General features: G+C 33.6%; 1 protein-coding gene across 1 annotated transcript in view; it reads right to left on the bottom strand.

The window, feature by feature from the left end:
• Positions 1 to 20,054, bottom strand: part of Ube3a (ubiquitin protein ligase E3A) — a 253,225-nt gene that overhangs the window by 127,520 nt on the left and 105,651 nt on the right. Inside the window, exon 4 of the mRNA XM_090394318.1 lies at positions 6,023 to 6,167. Coding sequence (XP_090250444.1) covers positions 6,023 to 6,167 — 145 coding nt within the window. The remainder of the gene's footprint in view (positions 1 to 6,022; positions 6,168 to 20,054) is intronic.

The raw sequence follows: 20,054 nt of genomic DNA, 5'->3' as shown, positions 1-20,054 counted from the left end.
ATTCTTAGAAGCAACAGAAGCCCTGAAACACACCCCAAATCTCAACAAATATGGCTGTATAAGTTTGCCTAAAATCTGGGAGACAGTCATCTTAAGAAAAAACTAGTACCACTCTTTTTTTCTTTTAGGACTCTAGTCTTGTGTGGTAGCTGCACTTTTTTTTTTTTCTTCCAGATAGAGGGCGCCAAATTAGGACTTTAGTCTTTGTGTTGCTGCTGCAATTTTGTTTAACTAGTCCGTTGATTACACCATGTTGTTATAGTCTCGCGTATTGTGACAAACTGTGTTTTTGTGCTCTGAAGATGCTGGTTATAACACCAGCAAAATATCAGCAATAAGTCAATAAATAATTATTTACTTATTATTCTGTGTTCTAATATATTGTCAAAAAATAAACAACATGTACGACGAACGCATAAGTCTTTCTACACATTTATGAATTCAAAGAATAATTACCTACTCTGGTGAAACTCCATAACAATGTTATTAATAATGAATTCATCCCAGCCCAGTGGGATGGATTGCTTAATTAATAATAACATTATCTATATCTGATTTGGATAATAAAAACCTGTAAATCCAATATAACTAACTATAAACAATTAGTCTTATTTTTGATAAATACAAGTTAAAAACCAAAAATTAATACATCAAGTTATCCAAAACAACTAAACTATAAGCAAATCAGCTATGTGAAATAGCAGGATGTAGAAAAAAGATTTCCTACACCAGCTCACTTGCATGCAATAAACCAAATTGGAAAATAAAATGAATATAACATCTCTATACCATGCTTTTATCAGTTATGGCAAAGCACTTATCTCCATAGACATTGCTGCAATGGTATCTGCTCTACTGGGACAAGGCATAAATGATAAATATATGAAATTAATGCAAGCTATTTAAGCAAAAAATCAAACAGCAGTTAATATAGAAAGAAAGGGAGAAGAATACTTTGCTATCAGTAAGTGTTAAACATGGCAATCCAAATTGTTCCTAAGACCTTTTTTTTTTTTACAGCTACATTTGAACATGAGTTCGGAAAACTTGATTGGACCAGCAAACATATCGATTATTAATATCTTAGGGAAACTAAGCAATCTTCAATTTTCTTATGATATTGCCATCTTCTCAGAAGTTTCTGGTGAACTGACTGAGATGATAAACAAAATGGACAATGCAAGCAAACTGGTGGAACCTTAAGTAAATTTTACAAAAACAAAGAATAAGAGCTTAAAAATTCCTGTCTGAATTTATATTGAATACATACCAGAATATCCTCTATGAGACAGTTTGGGGAATTAAAATCGAAAGAATGCAAAAAAATCCACACATTACACTGATCACAAAAATTGCGGAGTTTATTCACAAAGCCAAACAATTAAAGAGAAACGTGGCAAAATGAAAGATGATAGATGAACAGCCCTTACTACAGTTGGGATTCCCAGAGAGAGCAAGAGAAGCAGAAAAACAAAGGATGAGGTTGAGTGATGAGATGAGAACAGCCTACAAGTGGAAAGAGTAGAAAAAATTGAGACAGGTATATGCCCAGCAGGGCCATGAAGGAGGCTGACAACAACAACAACAAACTGTTAAATACTGGTTGGCTGAGTAGATAGCACTTCTGTTCTTCAACCACAGACTGTGTATTCGAATCCCAGTTTGATAAGGATGCTTGTGAAATCTTCAGGTGGCAAACAATCTATAAAACCTAATATAGCACTATCATCCCACTTAATCACGATCTGAAGTGGCTTGAAAAAAAGTTCGACATTTGTTTTCTAAAACAAACACTAATGCAAGTATTGCTCAAGAAAAAGATGACAAAGAAGCAAAGAAGTATGACTTTGACAATCTGACTTAAAAAAGAAAAAGAAAGCATTCATATATCTTAGAGAGCAGCCTTAAATTGCTTTGTGTACAATGTGCTTTATGCACTGTATTTGATGTTATCAGAGAAATCAAAGAAAGTGAAAACAATGAATCAATATTAAGTTTTTGCATAAAGTTGAGGAAAAGTGCCACCAAAGCACACACAAATATTACAAACATCTTGTGAACATCAGGCTCCCAAAGACAAACATTCCATTACTAAGTGTTTTAAAGAGTGCAGAGAGGATTTCAATCATTCACATCAAGATGATTCTTGATGTGAATGATTGAAAACAACCTGAAGCTCCAAACTTGTGGATAAAGTTCACACAATTTACTAGTAATTACTGATTAACAATGAGAATATGAGCTAAATGTGAATAAGGAATAAGTAAAGTCTATAATTACAAGAGATTTAGAATGATCTGATTGGAAGTTGCCAAATGAAGGCACCTGCTCAAGGAGCAATCTGACTTGGCTCTAGATGATTTTCTCAGAAGAATGCAACAGCAAGCACAACTATATATGTACCATCATATATCATCAAATTCCTGATATATACTCTCATTGGTGAGGCAGGGATATAGCATGCAACAACAGTGCAAAGTGAAAAGCTTGCTAATTTCCTATCAGCATTTTCTTCCAAATTAGCCTGTTATTTATTAGAACTCCAATACTGTCAGATATATTGTGTTCTTCTGAGGTACTTCTAATTGAACCAATCTAGCTAGATCATCTACTTCTGGGTCTTTTCCTGCCATCAGACATCTGTTCTGCTGATTTGTCTGATTCTCCACAAGTAATCACATCATATCAGACTAGCTCTGCTGACACTTTTTTTTAGTGCAATTGGCACCAAGTTCCTTTCTAATATTTTCATTTTTCATGCAATTCTTTTATTGATTCTATCTGTTCACTCTTCTAACTTTTCTCAAAAACTCTTATATCTGTGATCTTTGATTTTTGATGAGCTGTTTCTGACTCAAATTTCAGAGCAATATTAAAATTGGTCTCAACACTGTCACTGGTAATTTAATGTTTTGGTGAATTTCCTCTGTTATTCCATGAATTTATTCAACTTGCCAGAATACCCACCCAGCTTACCGGCTCTATTAGATATTTCCATATTTAATTTGCCATCTTCACTAAAAAGATAGACTGCATAATGCTGATATACTTTGTGTGTTCTGTAGGTTTCTCATTCAAGATAGAGTTATTTTTTAATGTTCTTGACTTTTTTCATAGTTTTTTTTATTGCTAATTTTCATTGCAAATTTGTTTTAGAGCATTTATTCAATTTAGGAATCTTGCAAGCTTGTACTACATTTATTTAGGAGTATAACATAATATGAATAAAGCAAAGAGCCAAGATCACTATCTTCAATTTTGATATCAAATGCACTTTCCATCAATTCTTTGATTCATATGATGAATAACAGTGGAGAGAGTGTTGCACCGTTATCTTATACTTGATTTTATATCAAATCATCCACCTGCATATTCAAGTTGCCAAAAGGTGTTTCACCTTATTATTAAAATTCTCTGGATTAGAGACAGTTGTTGGAAGTTTTTCCACGTGGTTATACTATAAATTAAAGATACCAATAAATTATATACTTGGTTTAATTCACAAGATCTCAATAAAGGTCGAAACCAGTCTGGGTAGTGACCCTTCCCATAATGTTATGCATTATGGGAAGTCTGAATATGGTGATCTGAAAAGTTCTTGGCCTAAAAATGAAAAAACGAATTTATAATTTCAAAATTATTTTCATTTTTCAACATAATCTCCCTTAAGACTAATACATTTATTCCAGTGATACATCAACGCAATTATCCCTGTAGTGGTTCTCTTAAGATCTGCAAAATACCCCTCTACAGCTGCAATCAGCTCTTGATTCGAAGAAAAATGCTGCCCAGTGAGGAAGAGTTTTAGTTTTGGGAAGAGACAGAAGTCAGAGGGAGCCAAATCTGGGGAATAGGGTGGATGTTCCAACAATTCATAGTACAGATCCCTTAATTTTCCCATTGCCAAAACAACTTTGTGGACAGGTGCATTGTCCTGATGAAAGATGATTTTTTTCTTCTGCAAACTGGGGCTTTTCTCATGAATTTTTTCTTCTAGCCTGGTTAAAAGATCGGAATAATATTCCCGGGTTACTGTTTTATCTTTTTCAAGATAATTAATAAACAAAATGCGTTTAGCATCCCAAAACACTGATGCCATGACCTTTCCTGCTGATGGAACCGACTTTGTCTTCTTTGGCGCTGAACAACGGGCTTCTGTCCACTGATTTGACTGCTGTTTGGATTCTGGTGTGTAATAGTGAATAGAAGTCTAATCCATAGTAATAAATCGATGCAAAAAATCTGTTTTATTCTTGTTAAAACACTCCAAGCACTGTTCAGAGATTTTCATGCGAGTGCATTTTTGATCTGCTGCGAGCAAGTGTGGCACCCATCTTACAAAGCTTTTTCATGCAAAATATATATACATATATATACAAATATCCTACATGTTCTTTTGAAATGCCTATATTCTCAGCAATTTCACACACTTTGAGTCACCAGTCATCCAATACCATATTGTGCACTTGATCAATGATTTCTGGTGCTGTTACACTTTTTTGGATGTCCTTCACATTGATCATCTCAAGGCCAGTACGGCCACATTTAAACTCAGCAGTCCATTTCTTAATTGTCAAAAATGAAGGAGAAGAGCGCCTATAAACTTTGAATGAATTTCTTTTGTCATTAAACCTTCTTTTACAAAGAATTTTATAACTGCATGATACTCAATTTTATCCATTTCAAGGAATACAGACAACACTTTTGCTTCAGACAGCTGTTTAAAACAAACTACCCGATAGAATGACTTGCAATTTCACATGGATGCTTATGACAGATGTACCAACTTAGAAAAAAGAAAATCTTGCCGATAGTGTTGCCATCTATGGTTGAGGCCGAGAACTTTTCAGACCGCCCTTGTACATACCCATAAGGATATGTGCTTTGCATTATGGGATACTAAGGCAAGTGATGTGAAGTCATTAGCTTCTATATATGTGTTGTCGTAGTCCTGATTATATTTCAGCCCCAAATATTGTTTGCTTACACTTGGAAAAGGATTAAACCAAGTATATAATTCTTCCAACAATAATCTCTAATCTAGAGAATTTTAATAATAAGGTGTAACACCTTTTGGCAACTCGAATAACAAAATATGACTTGTGCATTACTTCAATCTTAGTATCACCTCTGGGTCTGGCTCCCACTGACGAGGCCTCAATAAAGGTCGAAACTGGCCTGGGTTTCCCTAATCCTGATTATATTTCAGGTGCACACTTTGTTTGCTTAAACTAGGAAAAGGATTAAACCAAGTATATAATTTCTTGATACCTTTAATCTATTCTAAATTTGTTATCTGTACAAAAGTGAAGAAATTTAATTCTATTCGTTTTCAGCTGTTAAATGTTACAGTGAATCTTTGACATTTTTTTAGTAGTATAGTCCTTCCAATTCTTGTATTTAAACTCCAGCTAATGATACTTTTTAGTTTCTATAGTATATCTTAAAATTCTTTGATTTCTGTTTTGCTTCCTTGGGCTTTAGGACTTATTATATGTGGAGTTTTATTTTGCATTATTTTTATATCCAATATTCTTTAAGGTATATATATCCTCATCATGAAAATCCTCAGATATTATTATTGCTACATCTGCTTTAGCTCTTTTGTTATTTATTTCTCTACCACATTAATCAATTAATTTACACATTATCCTTTTTTTTTGTGATAAGTAAGCAATTTTCAGATTTTTGTTATCTTCAATTAGTTCTTGTTTTTAAGGAGTGAATGTTTCAACTTTGAAACCTCGATATATATATTCTGTTTCCAACCTTTTCCTAGTCAAATCTATTTGAGCAGTCCAGCCACATTTTGCAATGTTTTTCTGAACATTTAATTTTTACATCTGAGCAGGTTACTAGCCCTCTTGTTAATGTTCCCTGTTTCTGAGAAACTTATTAAGAAACAGAGCTAAATGCTTACATACAAAAAGAAAGTCCTGAAAGGTGACATAAAAACTAAATCAAAATTTTAAATCAAATTATTAATTCTTGTTAGACAGCACATGCATGAGGCAGGACTTACCAAAATCTGGATTAAAAATTTCTTCAACAACTAACTGGAAAAATTCCTTGGATACTCCTCCTTCATCTATTCCTTGTTCACCTTCAAATTCTACTACAAGTTGTTTCTTTAAATTATTAGGATTCTCCATTGCAATCATTTCCAACTATATTCAAATAGTCCATAATTTGATCAATAGTTTATAAATATTTAATTACTAAAATAGATCATTATTTAATGACAAATGTATTACATTTTTAACATATTGGAAACATTCTATTTTGCTCTGTGAAGTTAAAAAAAAAATCAGGTGAATCAAAAAAAGATTTTGGAAATTTTACAGTAAGAAAAAATACCATAAATGTTTCAAAAATTAATATTTTTCTGAAGGTTTTCATAAAAGAACAGGATATGTAATCTTACCCTAACTTTCATATATAAAAGAAATTTTTTTTTACAAAATAAAGACCCAAAATAACAGATGCTTGTTATATAATTAATAATGCATATTAAATTCATTAAAAATAAATAAAATAATTTTATTCTTTGTTTCCAATGTAAGTGAGTAACTTACATAAACATTGTCAAAGGCTAGTTTGAAATTAGATTTTTTTTTTCATTCATAATTAATTCAAATATGGTAAAGGAAAACCCATTTAATTCAAACCTCAAACCAACATTAATTATCAACTTCATTATATTATATATATAATATGATGAAGTTGGTTATATGGTATGTGGTTATACCATATAACCAAATAACATGCTATTCAGATAATGCTGCCATATTTACTTCATATAATTGTAAAAAGATATTTATATAGCAGCATTTTATTTTTTCCTTTTGATATGAAAAGATAACATGGTTCTACATTCTCAAAATGCTGGTCTCCGTAACTGACTGATTTTTCCATGTCACGTAGCAAGAACTTTACTAGTCTCTTTTTGCAAAAGGTGTGTTAACTAGTCGTTAGTGCACAGGGGGGGGGAGGGATGTGCCCTCCCATCGACTTGGCATTTTTCTGCTGCAAACCACTACACTCGTTTCTACAGACACTGCAGATGCAACAGTAAGCACAACAACAGTAAAGGTTCAGTTACCAATTATGATCTTAGGGATGTAACATCATTTCAAGTAATTAATTCTGTTTAGTCTAAAAAGATTACTGACCGACAATTCAATGCACACATTATTTAAAAACAATAAATTTTGCAAATTTTTGACTGCAAAAGTAAAATGCATTTTACTATTTTCCTTATATTAATTAGAAAAATCATAATTCATCAACACAATAAAAAAATGGCTCCTAAACATTAATACTTGCTAGATTTGCAGCAGTTTTTGCTACCACTGTTCCTAGTACTGGGCATTCCTACATCATAATTTACTTAGATACACAATATTTTGCTGAAATGCATAAATGTAATCAAGCAAAAACAAAATCTTTCATAATTTATTGTGATTACACTACTTCATAATTCAGTACTGAGAAAGTACATAAGTATTACGAAATTGAACAAAACATAACCATCTGCCAAAATCAAAATTAAACTAAATGTCATTTTTATTGTTGAAATGGAAGATATTTATGATAATTCTTATAAACAGTATTTTTTCTTGCAGTTAAGCAAAAAGCTCTTATAAAAGGCTTTATACCATATTTCAAAGTATAAGTATTTGATAAATCAATATTATTTGATGCCGAGCAGGCAAATAATGTTTGAAATGATCAATTTTACATTTTCAGTAGAAAAATGAATGATTCTGTAATAATTTTATAATTATTATGATTGCTATTATTAAGTGACACCTCCAAGGAGTCCAAAGATTCATTGAGGGAGAGCACCTACTAAGTAGCACACCATGGCTTTTTTTCTTTTTTTTTTTTTAAATGTCCATCTCACATCAGTTAACATGATTCTATTAAATAAGAATGCATACAGAAAAATGAAATGACTAATGGAAAAAATGAGGGAGGGAAAAAAAAAAAAAAAAGATGCACCTTAACTGTACTTCTGTTTGGAATGTGAAACATTAACTTCTTAAAACTGATATATGACATCAGACAAATATGCACATACAAAATAAACCATCATTGGCTCATATTTGGTTAAGAAATATTAGTATTATTATGTGACACTTCCAAGGACTCATCACGTGAGGGCACTCTACTCCCCTACACACATCTCACAATCTCCCCTGCTACTTAATTCTCCAACTACACACAATGACATTACTACCATCAACACCATCTACCACCTATCAACAATGACAATGGTATTTTTTGTCTGTAAATTGCATGTGTTTATTTTTTTTTATTAACTTTTTTGTCACGTGCACAATTTAAATTATATTGATTTTCAAAAGTAATTAAGGTGACAAATACAGAAAACTGCCAATGATAATCATTTGTGAACTGTATGGAAAAATTTTCACTTCATAGGGCAAACTTTGGTTTGTTGTTATTTTAACAATTACAAGATAAACGTTTTTACACTTCAGTTTCCTTTGTATGATTATTTGCTTGATGTTATAAGCATTCCATATTTTGGAATTCCAAGTAATATTTTGTATTCCAAACAAAAGTACATTTTGAGCATCTCTATTTTTCTTTTCTTTCTTTTTTGTCAATGATTTCATTTTTCTGTATTATAAATTAATAGTTTTTATGAAATTCATGATCACAGCAAAAAGCACTAGTACTGTGAAAATGAAATTCACACATGACACATTCTCACTAGAAAGCATCATTCTAAGAACCTCTATTATGCAGAAACTTCCACTATCTGAAGATGCTATTTTCCAGGTTATTTAGATAACAGAATTCATTGGAGTATTATTAGTAGTATTATTCAGATCAGTTAGTACATGGCAATTTATGTAACAGTTATCAAATGCTAATGAAGTTAACATTGCATGCACATTATTGAAGATGATATAGTCAGTGTAGCCGATTTCAGGCACTTGTAATTTGAGGGATGAAAATGTTAAAGAGGATCTGAACTTTGTTCAGTTATAAGAGCAAGATGGGCAGCAGAAGATTCTTTTAAGGCCAAAAGAATCATAGAAAGCATAGCTGGAAAGGAGATGGAACAGTCAACAAGAAAGATAAAAATCAAGTTTTCAAGTGAAGAATAAATGTGAGTGGTTTGGTTTAATTGTAATAATGGTTAAAGTAACTAAGGCTAAAAAGCAAACGTATTATATCTGTTAAATCGCATATGTTATTCTAGCTTGTTGCATGAAAAGTAAATTTTTATTTTTTATTTTTAAATTATCAGGGAAGATCCAGCACAGTTTGTCTGTTTTGAGAGAGAGAGAGAGAGCGATGTGGAGAATGGAAAGGTAACATTGAGTGTAAATCTGAATATGAAAGGAAAATATTTTCTTAAACACAGCATTAGCAACTGTCCTCTGCACATTACTACTCAGGCCCTTTTGGGCATATCTGGAAGACTAGTTATCAAAGACTATTTAGACTTACATGCTTATATGAACTCATGAGGTTTAATGGAATAAATACAGCAGAAATAAATAAATAAACAAGTTTAATCAATTCTATATTTCATCTCAGTAACCGGGACATTGTCAGGGAAACAATATTAAAATTGCAAAAACATGCAAAATCAAAGAAAACAATAAGTGGAAAAGATTGGACTGAAAGCCTAAAATCCTATGAAATGGTGCTGTTGGCTAGCCTTAGCTGTTGGACAGGAGGCCTAAGAATTAGACTTTCCCATTTTGGAAAGTTTAATACAACCATGTTTATTAAGATTAGGTTGGTTTTTTAAATCTGTTATTTATTCTAAAAAAAAAAGTCTCTCAGTCTAATCCTTTCATGATGTTATGGTGAAGCACAGTAGTTTTCCATTTGATTCTATGCAAGGTATCTAAGACACGGTCAGCCAGACATAACTGACCATACTTATGGGCAATGATAAGTGACAAGAACAAGGAACCCCATAAACACTTGGAACAGAGAGAGAGAGGAGGTAGAGGATCCTTGGGACAGGGGATGAGGGCAACCAAATTCAGATGAGGTTTGAATGCCATGCAGAAATTGTACTTTTAAAGAGTTCTGGCTATTTTGTCCAAGGCGCCATAGATATAATGTACAATAATAGCATTACTACGGTCAGCATGTAGAGAAGATCCTCTACCTTCTCTCTCTGTTTCAAGTGTTTACGGGGTTCCTTGTTCCTACCATACTTATGGCCAAGATAAGTGGCCATAAGTATGGTCAGTCATGTCTAGCTGACAGTGCTTTAGATACCTTGCATAGAATCAAATGGGAAAACTACTGTGCTTCACCATAAATCATAAAATTTGCTGATTTTTAATGCCACCTCTCTTTTTACCAATCTCTCTCTTTCTGACACTTTAAATTTACTAAAAATGTTTCCCCCCCATGATATCACTGATCCTTTCAATTTTACCATTCATTCTGGCTATTTAACTTGGAAAGATACCATTTATAAATAGATTGAGGGTACAGCCATAGCCCCCCCCCCTCTCTCTCTAGCCAATTATTATATGGAGCATTTTGAAAAACATACTCTTAATACTGCAGTTCTCAACCCTTCTATCTGGTTGAGGTACATTGACAATATGTTCTCTATTTGGTCATATCACTCAGATTAGATCAGATTCCCCCCCCCCTATCTTCCAAGTCAACTGACAGCACTTCAGAGTCTAGTTCACTATAGAAAAAGAATAACTACAATGCCAAAAAAATCAACAAATTAATTGTTCCTCACATCCCTCTCAACATGCTGACTAAAGTAATGCTATCATTGTTTCTTATATCCAAGGCACCTTAGAAAAAATAGCTCTAAAAAGTACAATCTCTGCACTGCATTCAAACCTCATCTGAAACCAAAGAACGTAACAAATATATCTCGTGCCATAAGTATGGTCAGTCAGGTTTGGCTCACTATGCCTTGCACAGAATCAAATGGAAGAAAACTACTATGCTTCACCACAACAAATTCAAATTTGAAAGATTTTTTTTAGAATCAACAGCAGATTTAGAAAACCAACCTATCTTAATAAATATGGTTGAATTAAACTTCCCAAGATTTAGGAAAAACTTTAATTTTTAGGCATCCCACCCAATAGCTAAGGCTAGCCAACAGCACTCATAGAGGCCACCCACCTCCCTCATAGAATTTAAGGCTTTCAGTCAAATCTTTTCCAATTATTATTTTGTGTGATTTTGGGTATGCATTTGCAATTTTCATTTTATTTCTCCGACGATGTTGCAGTGACAGATGAAATATAGGATTGACTAAACATGTTTAATTATTTATTTGTGCTGTATTTATTCCAGTAAACCCTAAAATTAGTTACCAGAGTTCCTTTACAAGCTGGCTTAGATGATGGAAGTTTATTTTCCACTTGGTTAGACTATAATAAATGTAGTAAGCAAAAAAAGGTTTGCGCCTGAAGTATCTTCAGGACCGAGGCAACTCGTGGAGGTGGGCCAAGCTCTCATCACTTCTTGTCTTAGTAACTCCCATAATGCAAAGCACATCTCCTTGCAGACATGTATAATGCTATGCATTAGGGGAAGGGCCACTACCCAGACCTGTTTCGACCTTTATTGAGGTCTCGTCAGTGGAGCCAGATCCAGAAGTGGTGATACTAAGACAGAAGCAATGGAGAGGTCATATTTACTTATAGGAGTTGCCAAAAGGAGTACCACCTTATTATTAAATTACTCTGGATTTAGAGAAAGATGTTGGAAGTTTATTTTCCACTTGGTTAGACTATAATAAATTTAGTTTAATCCTTCATCCAAGTGTAAGCAAACAAAGTTTGCGCCATCTTCAGGACTGAGGCAACTCGTAGTAAAGGTGGACCAAGCTCTCATCACTCCTTGTCTCAGTCTCTCCCATAATGCAAAGCAAATCTCCTTGCAGACATGTATAATGCTATGTATTAAATTTCCTACCGGCTGAGGTGGATGAAATATCCAGACCACCATAGCATTCTGCATGGATCAAAACTTCATTGGCATTCTATCTTTTATTATGCCATTACTTCCCTCCACCGTTAATCCCTATACGGCTATTTTAGAGCTGTTAGTGGGTGACTTTTGTGTCACCTGTCTTTATGCACACTGTTTTACTTGGAATTTCCTTTACTGTCCTAAGATATTTGACATTTTTGCCTCTAAAATGATTTATATCGTGTTTTTTCCCATAAATTGAAACAAATTTCACATGTGCGAAAATAATCAATCCTGAAATGACCATCTATCAGCCTTTGCAATGAATCTATTTAGTAATAGTAAAATTGCTGTATTTTATTCTTCAAATAAGTGTAACGGGACAGTTGCACTGGTTGTTCTCGCACTTTACTCACAATATAGAAACAATTTTTCTCACGAATTTCAAATGTTTGCATTGAACATATGTCACATATTTAATATTTTTAAATAATATTTATTGAAATATATATGACCCTTTGCTTTCTTTCCTAGCAAAAATACTGTTATATGGATTATCACATTTCAGTTTTAGAAACGAATTTTTTTTTTTTTTTGTTTTATGAACAACAAATTTTGTTATATTGCATAACTCTGTTTCTGATTGCGAGTCTTTTTAGTATCAAAAATTTATATCCAATGATGTATTAGCAGAGATTCTTCGCTTTTTTTTTTTTTTGTCAGATGCACATTGAGATAATATCCAGTGCGTAACCACCGTAGATATGTTGAAAATATAATATGAAGGATATCATATACAGAATGATTCAAAATTTATGCTCATTTTGAGAATTTTCTAATGCTTATGCCCCCACCCATCTCTCCTTATCCTCTCCTGGAATTCAATTACATAACCACTCTAAATTTCTACAGGTTTGGAAATGTTTCCAGATAGTATTCAAAATCTATTACTTCATTTTACCATTTTGACAAAAGAAATACAGCAATAATATTGTTGTACCCTGAAGCTTCTAATTTTGTACTATATCTTTGCAATCTAAAATCAGCTGTTCTACTGTCTGCTGAAATGATTTGAAATTTTAGAAATACTATGGTATATTTTCACCATGTAAAACTGTTTATATGCATACCACACAAAAGAAAGTACAGTAGTATTATTTTTGTTTCTTTTTCTTAAAATAATATATTTTTACTTCTACTTCTGCTGGTTGCTATTTCTGAAGTAATCTACATCTTAGAAATGCTTGATATTAATCCTCTTAGCTGGAGGAAAAGGTAAAGGCTTAGATTACTCTCAGTGCTATTGAGAAAGAAAAGAGAGAACACTTAGCCAGAAGGGACACTAAAGTGCCTCAAGCTGTAGTGCGAGATACATCAAGAATATTGTGATTCGTTTTCAATTGTTGATTAGTACACATCCTAACATAGAAAAAAATACAGACATTTCTTTTACGGGCTAATACAGTATTTATGCTAAAATAAGTTCTTAATTTATAATGATCAGTTTCATTTTTATTATCGAAAAATTATATATTTTTTCATACAATTATCTTGAAAAAGAGGATTTGAATTATTTTAAAAGAAAAGGAGCATATGCATAATCTTATTTTTTAGGGGGGGGGGAGGTTATAAACTTATTCAATCTGCAGATATTTCAGAGAATTTATTGTATAAATCTTTTGCAACTGTTATAAACGTAAATCACTCGTGGAAACATGTCCATTCATTTTAGTGTAAATAGTAGCAAAGGCTTAGAGATTTCAACAATGCCACATATCTAAACTAGAAGAAAATGTTGTTATATCTGCTGATGTTAGAACTCTTACATAAATAATTTTTTCTGACATGATTTCTCTATTAGTTATAATGTAATCAATCTACAGATTTTTGCCATCTCATATTCTACCATCTTATGGGCAGTGATTTCTTCTCTGTACTACAAGAAAAAAAAATCAGATAATACAAGAAATGGAGTATTTTCTTTTTTCATTGGGTGAATTTACAATGTTCTCTCTTTGTGTGTTGAAAAGAAAGTACAAATAATTTTTTTATTACTATTTTTGCCATTATAACATCTGATACAATTATAAGAGTGACATTTTACCGTTTTTCTCCCACATGAGAAAAAGAAATACGACAATGATTCAGTGTTGATTCATCGAACTTCTGTAGTGGAAATTTTTAATACAAAACTTTATAATTTAAATATATATATATATATATATATATATATATATATATATATATATAATAAAATTGAAGAATATCTGAACTAGCAGAAAATATATACATATCAATTTAAACCATAACCGTTAATTTCATTTTGTAACAACCAATTATATGGGAAACCAAGAAGGTGAAAGTGCAAAGAACAGCAGATTACTATATAAAGAAAAAGAAAATTTAGTGATATGATTAAAGAATTTCATGTTATTCTCTGTAAAGCAAAGTCACTCAAGCTCGTCCTTCAGGAAATCTGTGAGGTATTATATGAGGAACCAAAGGCTTCAATTCGGCGACATGAACTTATTTAAGTTAAGGGATATTACTTCCCATATTGTTTCATAGCTGAATAAGAAACTCAAAGCGTTTCATGCTGAATATAGAAACTATATAAAGTTCGGCGATTCCAAGCATAAGCAAATACCAGGATAGTGCAACACCTGACCCATTTGGTAGTGTAACACCGAGGCAACTCATAGTAAGGGTGGAGAAAGTTCCAATCACTATTCTTGGTATTTACCCATAATGTGAAACCTAGCTCCTAGGAGCTCATTTACTGTTCTACATTATGAGAGAAGGTCACTTGGAATTTTCATATAATTAATAATTTATTAAGACACCTTTCTTGGCAATCCTCATAGTAAGGTATGCAAGTTCTGTTCACTACAAACTTGGTATTATCTACGTCTACTTACTCACTGATGAGACCTCAATAAAGGTTGAAACCGGTCTGGGTTTCAATGAGGATTTGAAACCCAGACCTTCTCTCATAATGTAGAACAGTAATACACCTCCTAGGAGCTAGGTTTCATATTATGGGTAAATACCAAGAATAGTGATTGGAGCTTGCTCCACCCTTACTATGAGTTGACTCAGTGTTGCACTACCAAATGGGTCAGGTGTTGCACTATCCAGGTATTTGTTTACGCATGGAATCGTCGAACTTTATATTATAGTTTCTATATTCGGCATGAAACTCTTTGAGTTTCTTATTCGGCTATGAAACAATGTGGGAAGTAATATCCCTTAACTTAAATCTGTGAAGTATTCTTCGAAACATGATTTTGAACAAAAATATAACATAATCTTGAACGTTGGTAGTAGTTTTTTTTTTTAAATAACATTTCAAATAATTATCGTGAATTAATTTCTTCAAGAACAAAGAAAATGTTTTGTGAAGTAACAGATTAGAAAAAATTTGCAAAAAAAAAAAATAAAATAAAATAAAAATGAAATTGGTTCTCCAAGGTAAGGCAATATTTAAGTGAAGAATCTATGTAAGGATCTTTATTTTGTCAGGCATTAAAATTACTTTGTACAATAAAAAGAATTCTGTTAACTATATGCAGAATTCAATTAACCGAATTCTGCATATAGCATTGTTTTCTGAAAACAGCTTTCTTTAAAAAAATAAAGAAGGAAAGAAAGAAAATAATTTCTGAGTTCATTTATGCATTGAACATCGATGCAAAAAAATTAAATTCAGAAATTGATAACATAATAAACAAAGATGGTATAGCAGGGAACTGCTTGAATAAGTTTATAAGGATTTGTCCTTTCATTTTGCTTTTATTATATTCTTACTATTTCTTATCTTCATGTACAACAATTAGTTCTATACGTTTCAAATTTTCAACTCATACTATTTTCTGCTTACTATTAAGTTAAATACTGAATAAACAAAAAATACAAAAAATCGTTAAGTGACTAAATTTGAAGGTTTCATAAATATAGTAATCTTCTTTCCTTTGAGGAATATTTGGGTATGCTTTTTGGAATTATTCTCTCTAAAAAATTTATAATTAGTAATTTTCATTTTCAGCCTAACAGGATGATTATATGGAGAACATTGCCATTTCCACTACGCTTTACTCTTTTGTATAGGCGATCATTTCCATACAACAGTGATTGGCTTCACTAAAGTTGCTCTATATATATGCTGGCAGGGCTCAGCAAGAGGACACTGGTTTCTCAACAGGTTGTGGATGTTGGATTCTATTATAGCACAAGTGTTTCTAAAAGTCATCAGGACTAATGCTACTTATTGGAGGCAAAAAGTGGCTTGAAGGGTGCTACGTTTGGTCTGCTCTAGAGCAGGAAAATCAGCTTATCTAAATGTCAGCCCACTCATGATACTAAATGTACCACAGGTTTACAAAAATTTTAATGATAATAGTATGAATATTTTCGACAGGTTGTGAAAATATTCATACTATGGCATTCGGATTCTACTATGGCACAAGTGTTTCTGAAAGTCATCAGATGATAGAAGATTTTCATTGTGCAGGGTGGGACTACTGCTACTTATTGGAGGCATAAAATGGCTTGAAAGGTGCTATATTTGGTCTGCTCTAGAGCAGGAAAATCAGATTACCTCAATGTCAGCTCACTCATGATACATTTAGTATCATGAGTGGGCTGACATTTAAGGTTTACAGAAATTTTAATGAAATATGAATGATAACAGCACACATATTATCATTCATAACAATATTTTTATTACACTAACAAGATAGCAGTTTTTTCTACTGTTAGATTAAGAGAAGAAAATATGTCTACTTTCATCAGATGACAGCAGAATTATTTTTATTTTTTGGCATGATAAGTTCATCGAAGTGCTAGTTTGGACTTTTGTTTTGTAATTTTTTAATAGTAACACATACTTTTGGCTTGAAAAAGTTAAGTCTCAAGTTTGCTCTGATCTTTTGTAATTTTTAATATGTTGGCTAAGTTTTTTTGCCTTATTAATACTTGTCTTCTTTATTTGTGATAACTCTCAGTGGGTACGGAAGTAACTTTAGTTGTCTCTATATTGTGTATTTTTGGTTACCGAGAAGGTAGGGTTGGAATTGGACACACAGCAGTGGGAGAGAAGAAGATAACAAGTTTTTATTATTTAGATATTTAGTATACTTAAATATGTTTTATACTTATAGTTAACTTATATGTTATAGTTATACCTATAGTTATACTCACTTATACTTATTTAGCGTTTAGTTGTAATAGTTCCTTGACACTATTTTGAATAATGGTGGCAGCTGCAATTGCAAATGGCATATCACAAAGTCCTTTCCCATTTAAGGACTCCATTTTGCATGACATAATAAGAGATTTTGTGGCATGCGGGACTTGTGGAATGTATGCGTCCTGGAGGTTGTATGTGGCAGGTGAGAGAAGGGGAAATACATATATGCGCAAAATGCAGGCAATGGGAGGTACTTGGTAAGCTAGAGATGACTTTAACTGACCTCGTTGAGTTAGAGGCGAGAGATTCTCCATGTAGAGAGACAAGTGGTATGATAGAGGGCGAGAATAGCAAGAGAAATATGAATGAACAAATGAGAGTGGGGAGTGTGGAAAGGTTGAATGATTGTGAAATATTCGGAGATGGTCTCAATTGGGAGGATGAATGGCAAACAAGTCAGCCACTCAGAGAGAGAGAGAGACAGATGAGCTGAAAGAGCAGCTGGAATGTTTCCGGAATGAGATAAGAAGTGTGAAAGATGAAATTAGGCGAATGGAAGAGATGAATGCAGGGCGAATCAAAGTAGGAGTGAGAGAGAGAGTTATGGGAATGATAGAAGAGGACAGAATAGAAACAATGAAAGAGAGGGAATGATAGAAGAGGAGAGAATGGAAACAGTAGGAGAGAGGGAATGAGAAGAATGCAAGGGAGCGCTGGAACTAAGGATAGAGTGATGTCAGGAAGGCAGGTAAACAGAGAGAAAGTGTTAGAGGAGAGAGAGTGAGGGATGCAGGTGAGCAATCGAGGAACAGGGTGGTAAGAGATGTGATGTATGGGGACTCAATGATCTATGGTGTGCAAGATAGGATGCGTGAGGAGTGTTTGCATGGAGGAACGATAGAAAAAGTGGCTATGGCAATTAAGAGGGGGTGAAAAGGGGTGGATGAGATGATTGTGATTTAATTTAATGGTAGGAACTGAAATTTAATGATAGGAACGAATGACTTGAGAGGCAATGTAAATTGAGCGGCAAGAGATATGAGATTCTTCCTTGAGGTCGTACAAAAGAAAACGCAGAGATTGGAAGTTTATTTTGCACTTGGTTAGACTATAATAAATTTAGTTTAATCCTTTATCCAAAGCAAACAAAGTTTGCGCATGAAAATATCTTCAGGACTGAGGTAAGGTAGTGCAACACCAGGCAACTCCGAGCAAAGGTGAACCAAGCGCTCATCACTCCTTGTCTCAGTATCTCCCATAATGCAAAGCACATCTCCTTGCAGACATGTATACTGCTATACATTAAGGGAAGGGCCACTACCCAGCCCGGTTTCAACCTTTATTGAGGTCTCATCAGTGGGAGGCAGACTCAAACATGAAGATACTAAGCCAGAAACAATAGGAGAGGTCATATTTACCTATAGGAGTGGCCAACTGGTGTACCACCTTATTATTGAATTACTCTGGATTATGAGAAAGAAGTTGGAAGTTTATTTTGCACTTGGTTAGACTATAATAAATTTAGTTTAATCCTTTATCCACTACTTTACATCAGTCCTGAAGATATTTCCAGGAGCAAACTTTGTTTGCTTATACTTGGATAAATGATTAAACTAAATTTATTATAGTCTAACCAACTGCAAAATAAACTTCTAACTTCGTTCTCTAAATCCAGAGTAATTCAATAATAAGGTGGTACACCTGTTGGCAACTCCTATAGGTAAATATGACCTCTCCTATTGTTTCTGGCTTAGTATCACCACTTCTGGATCTGGCTCCACTGATGAGACCTCAATAAAGGTTGAAACCGGTCTGGGTAGTGGCCGTTCTCTTAATGCATAGCATTATACATGTCCGCAAGGAGATGTGCTTTGCATTATGGGAGATACTGAGACAAGGAGTGATGAAAGCTTGGTCCACCTTTGCTTGGAGTTGCCTGGTGTTGCACTACCTTACCTCAGTCCTGAAGATAATTTCAGGTGCAAACTTTGTTTGCTTACACTTGGATAAAGGATTAAACTATATTTATTATAAAAACGTAGAGAGGAAAGATAGCGTACATGTTGCCTAGGTATGATAGTGACAAGCTGAGCAGAAGAGCAGTAATATTGAATAACATAAGAGGTAGAATGTGTCAGAAGAGAGGATTGGAATATGTGGATGCTTGGAGGGCGTTTGAGGACAGAAAGGAATTGTATGCGAGAAACCGCTTGCATTTGAATGAGACAGGACGTAGGCATATGGAGAGATTGCTGTTTTCTGAATGACTCGGAATGTCAATGCAGAGGAAACTAGAATACCCAGGGTGGATAGTAGCAGGGGTGGCCTCCTGTGGGAATGGGTGCTTGGGAAGAAGGGAACAATGACATCAGGTAATGCTGAGCCCAGTGGAATCTAGAGAGGATAATGTTAGGTATAGAAAGTGCCATTTTTATGCTTTATACTAATGCCAGAGGTATCTGGAATAAAGGAGAGGAATTGCGCTGATAGCATCAGTCTGGCTAAAGATTATTGGGATCACTGAGACGTGGTTAACAGAAGAGGATATAATAACAGGTAAATAGAAGTAGCAGGGTACAGCATTTTTTGGCAGGATAGGAAGGTAAAGCGTGGTGGTGGAGTACTGCTTATGATAAGTGACGACTTATGTCTTCCAAGAGTGGAGGCTTTGGAAGGCAGTGACACTAATAATTTTGAAAGCATATGGTGTGAGGTATAGGTAAGCAAGACAGGATATTTAGTGGGGTGTTGCTACAAACCAAGGAGCACAGAGAGTGGGGACCAGGAGATGTTTAGACAGTTGAGCTTGGCAAGTGTAAGAAGAATGATTGTTATGGGAGATTTTAACTACAGCAGTATAAATTGGGGAGAGGAAGATGCATGTAGCAATAAGGGAATGGAATGGAATGTCTAG

The sequence above is a fragment of the Typopeltis vanoorti genome, chromosome 6, assembly GCF_054136105.1.
Source record: "Typopeltis vanoorti isolate ZY-2024b chromosome 6, IOZ_Tvanoo_1.0, whole genome shotgun sequence".
NCBI lineage: Eukaryota > Metazoa > Arthropoda > Arachnida > Uropygi > Thelyphonidae > Typopeltis > Typopeltis vanoorti.
Note: the sequence above shows the minus strand (reverse complement) of the source record. Positions and strands in the feature narration are given on the sequence as shown.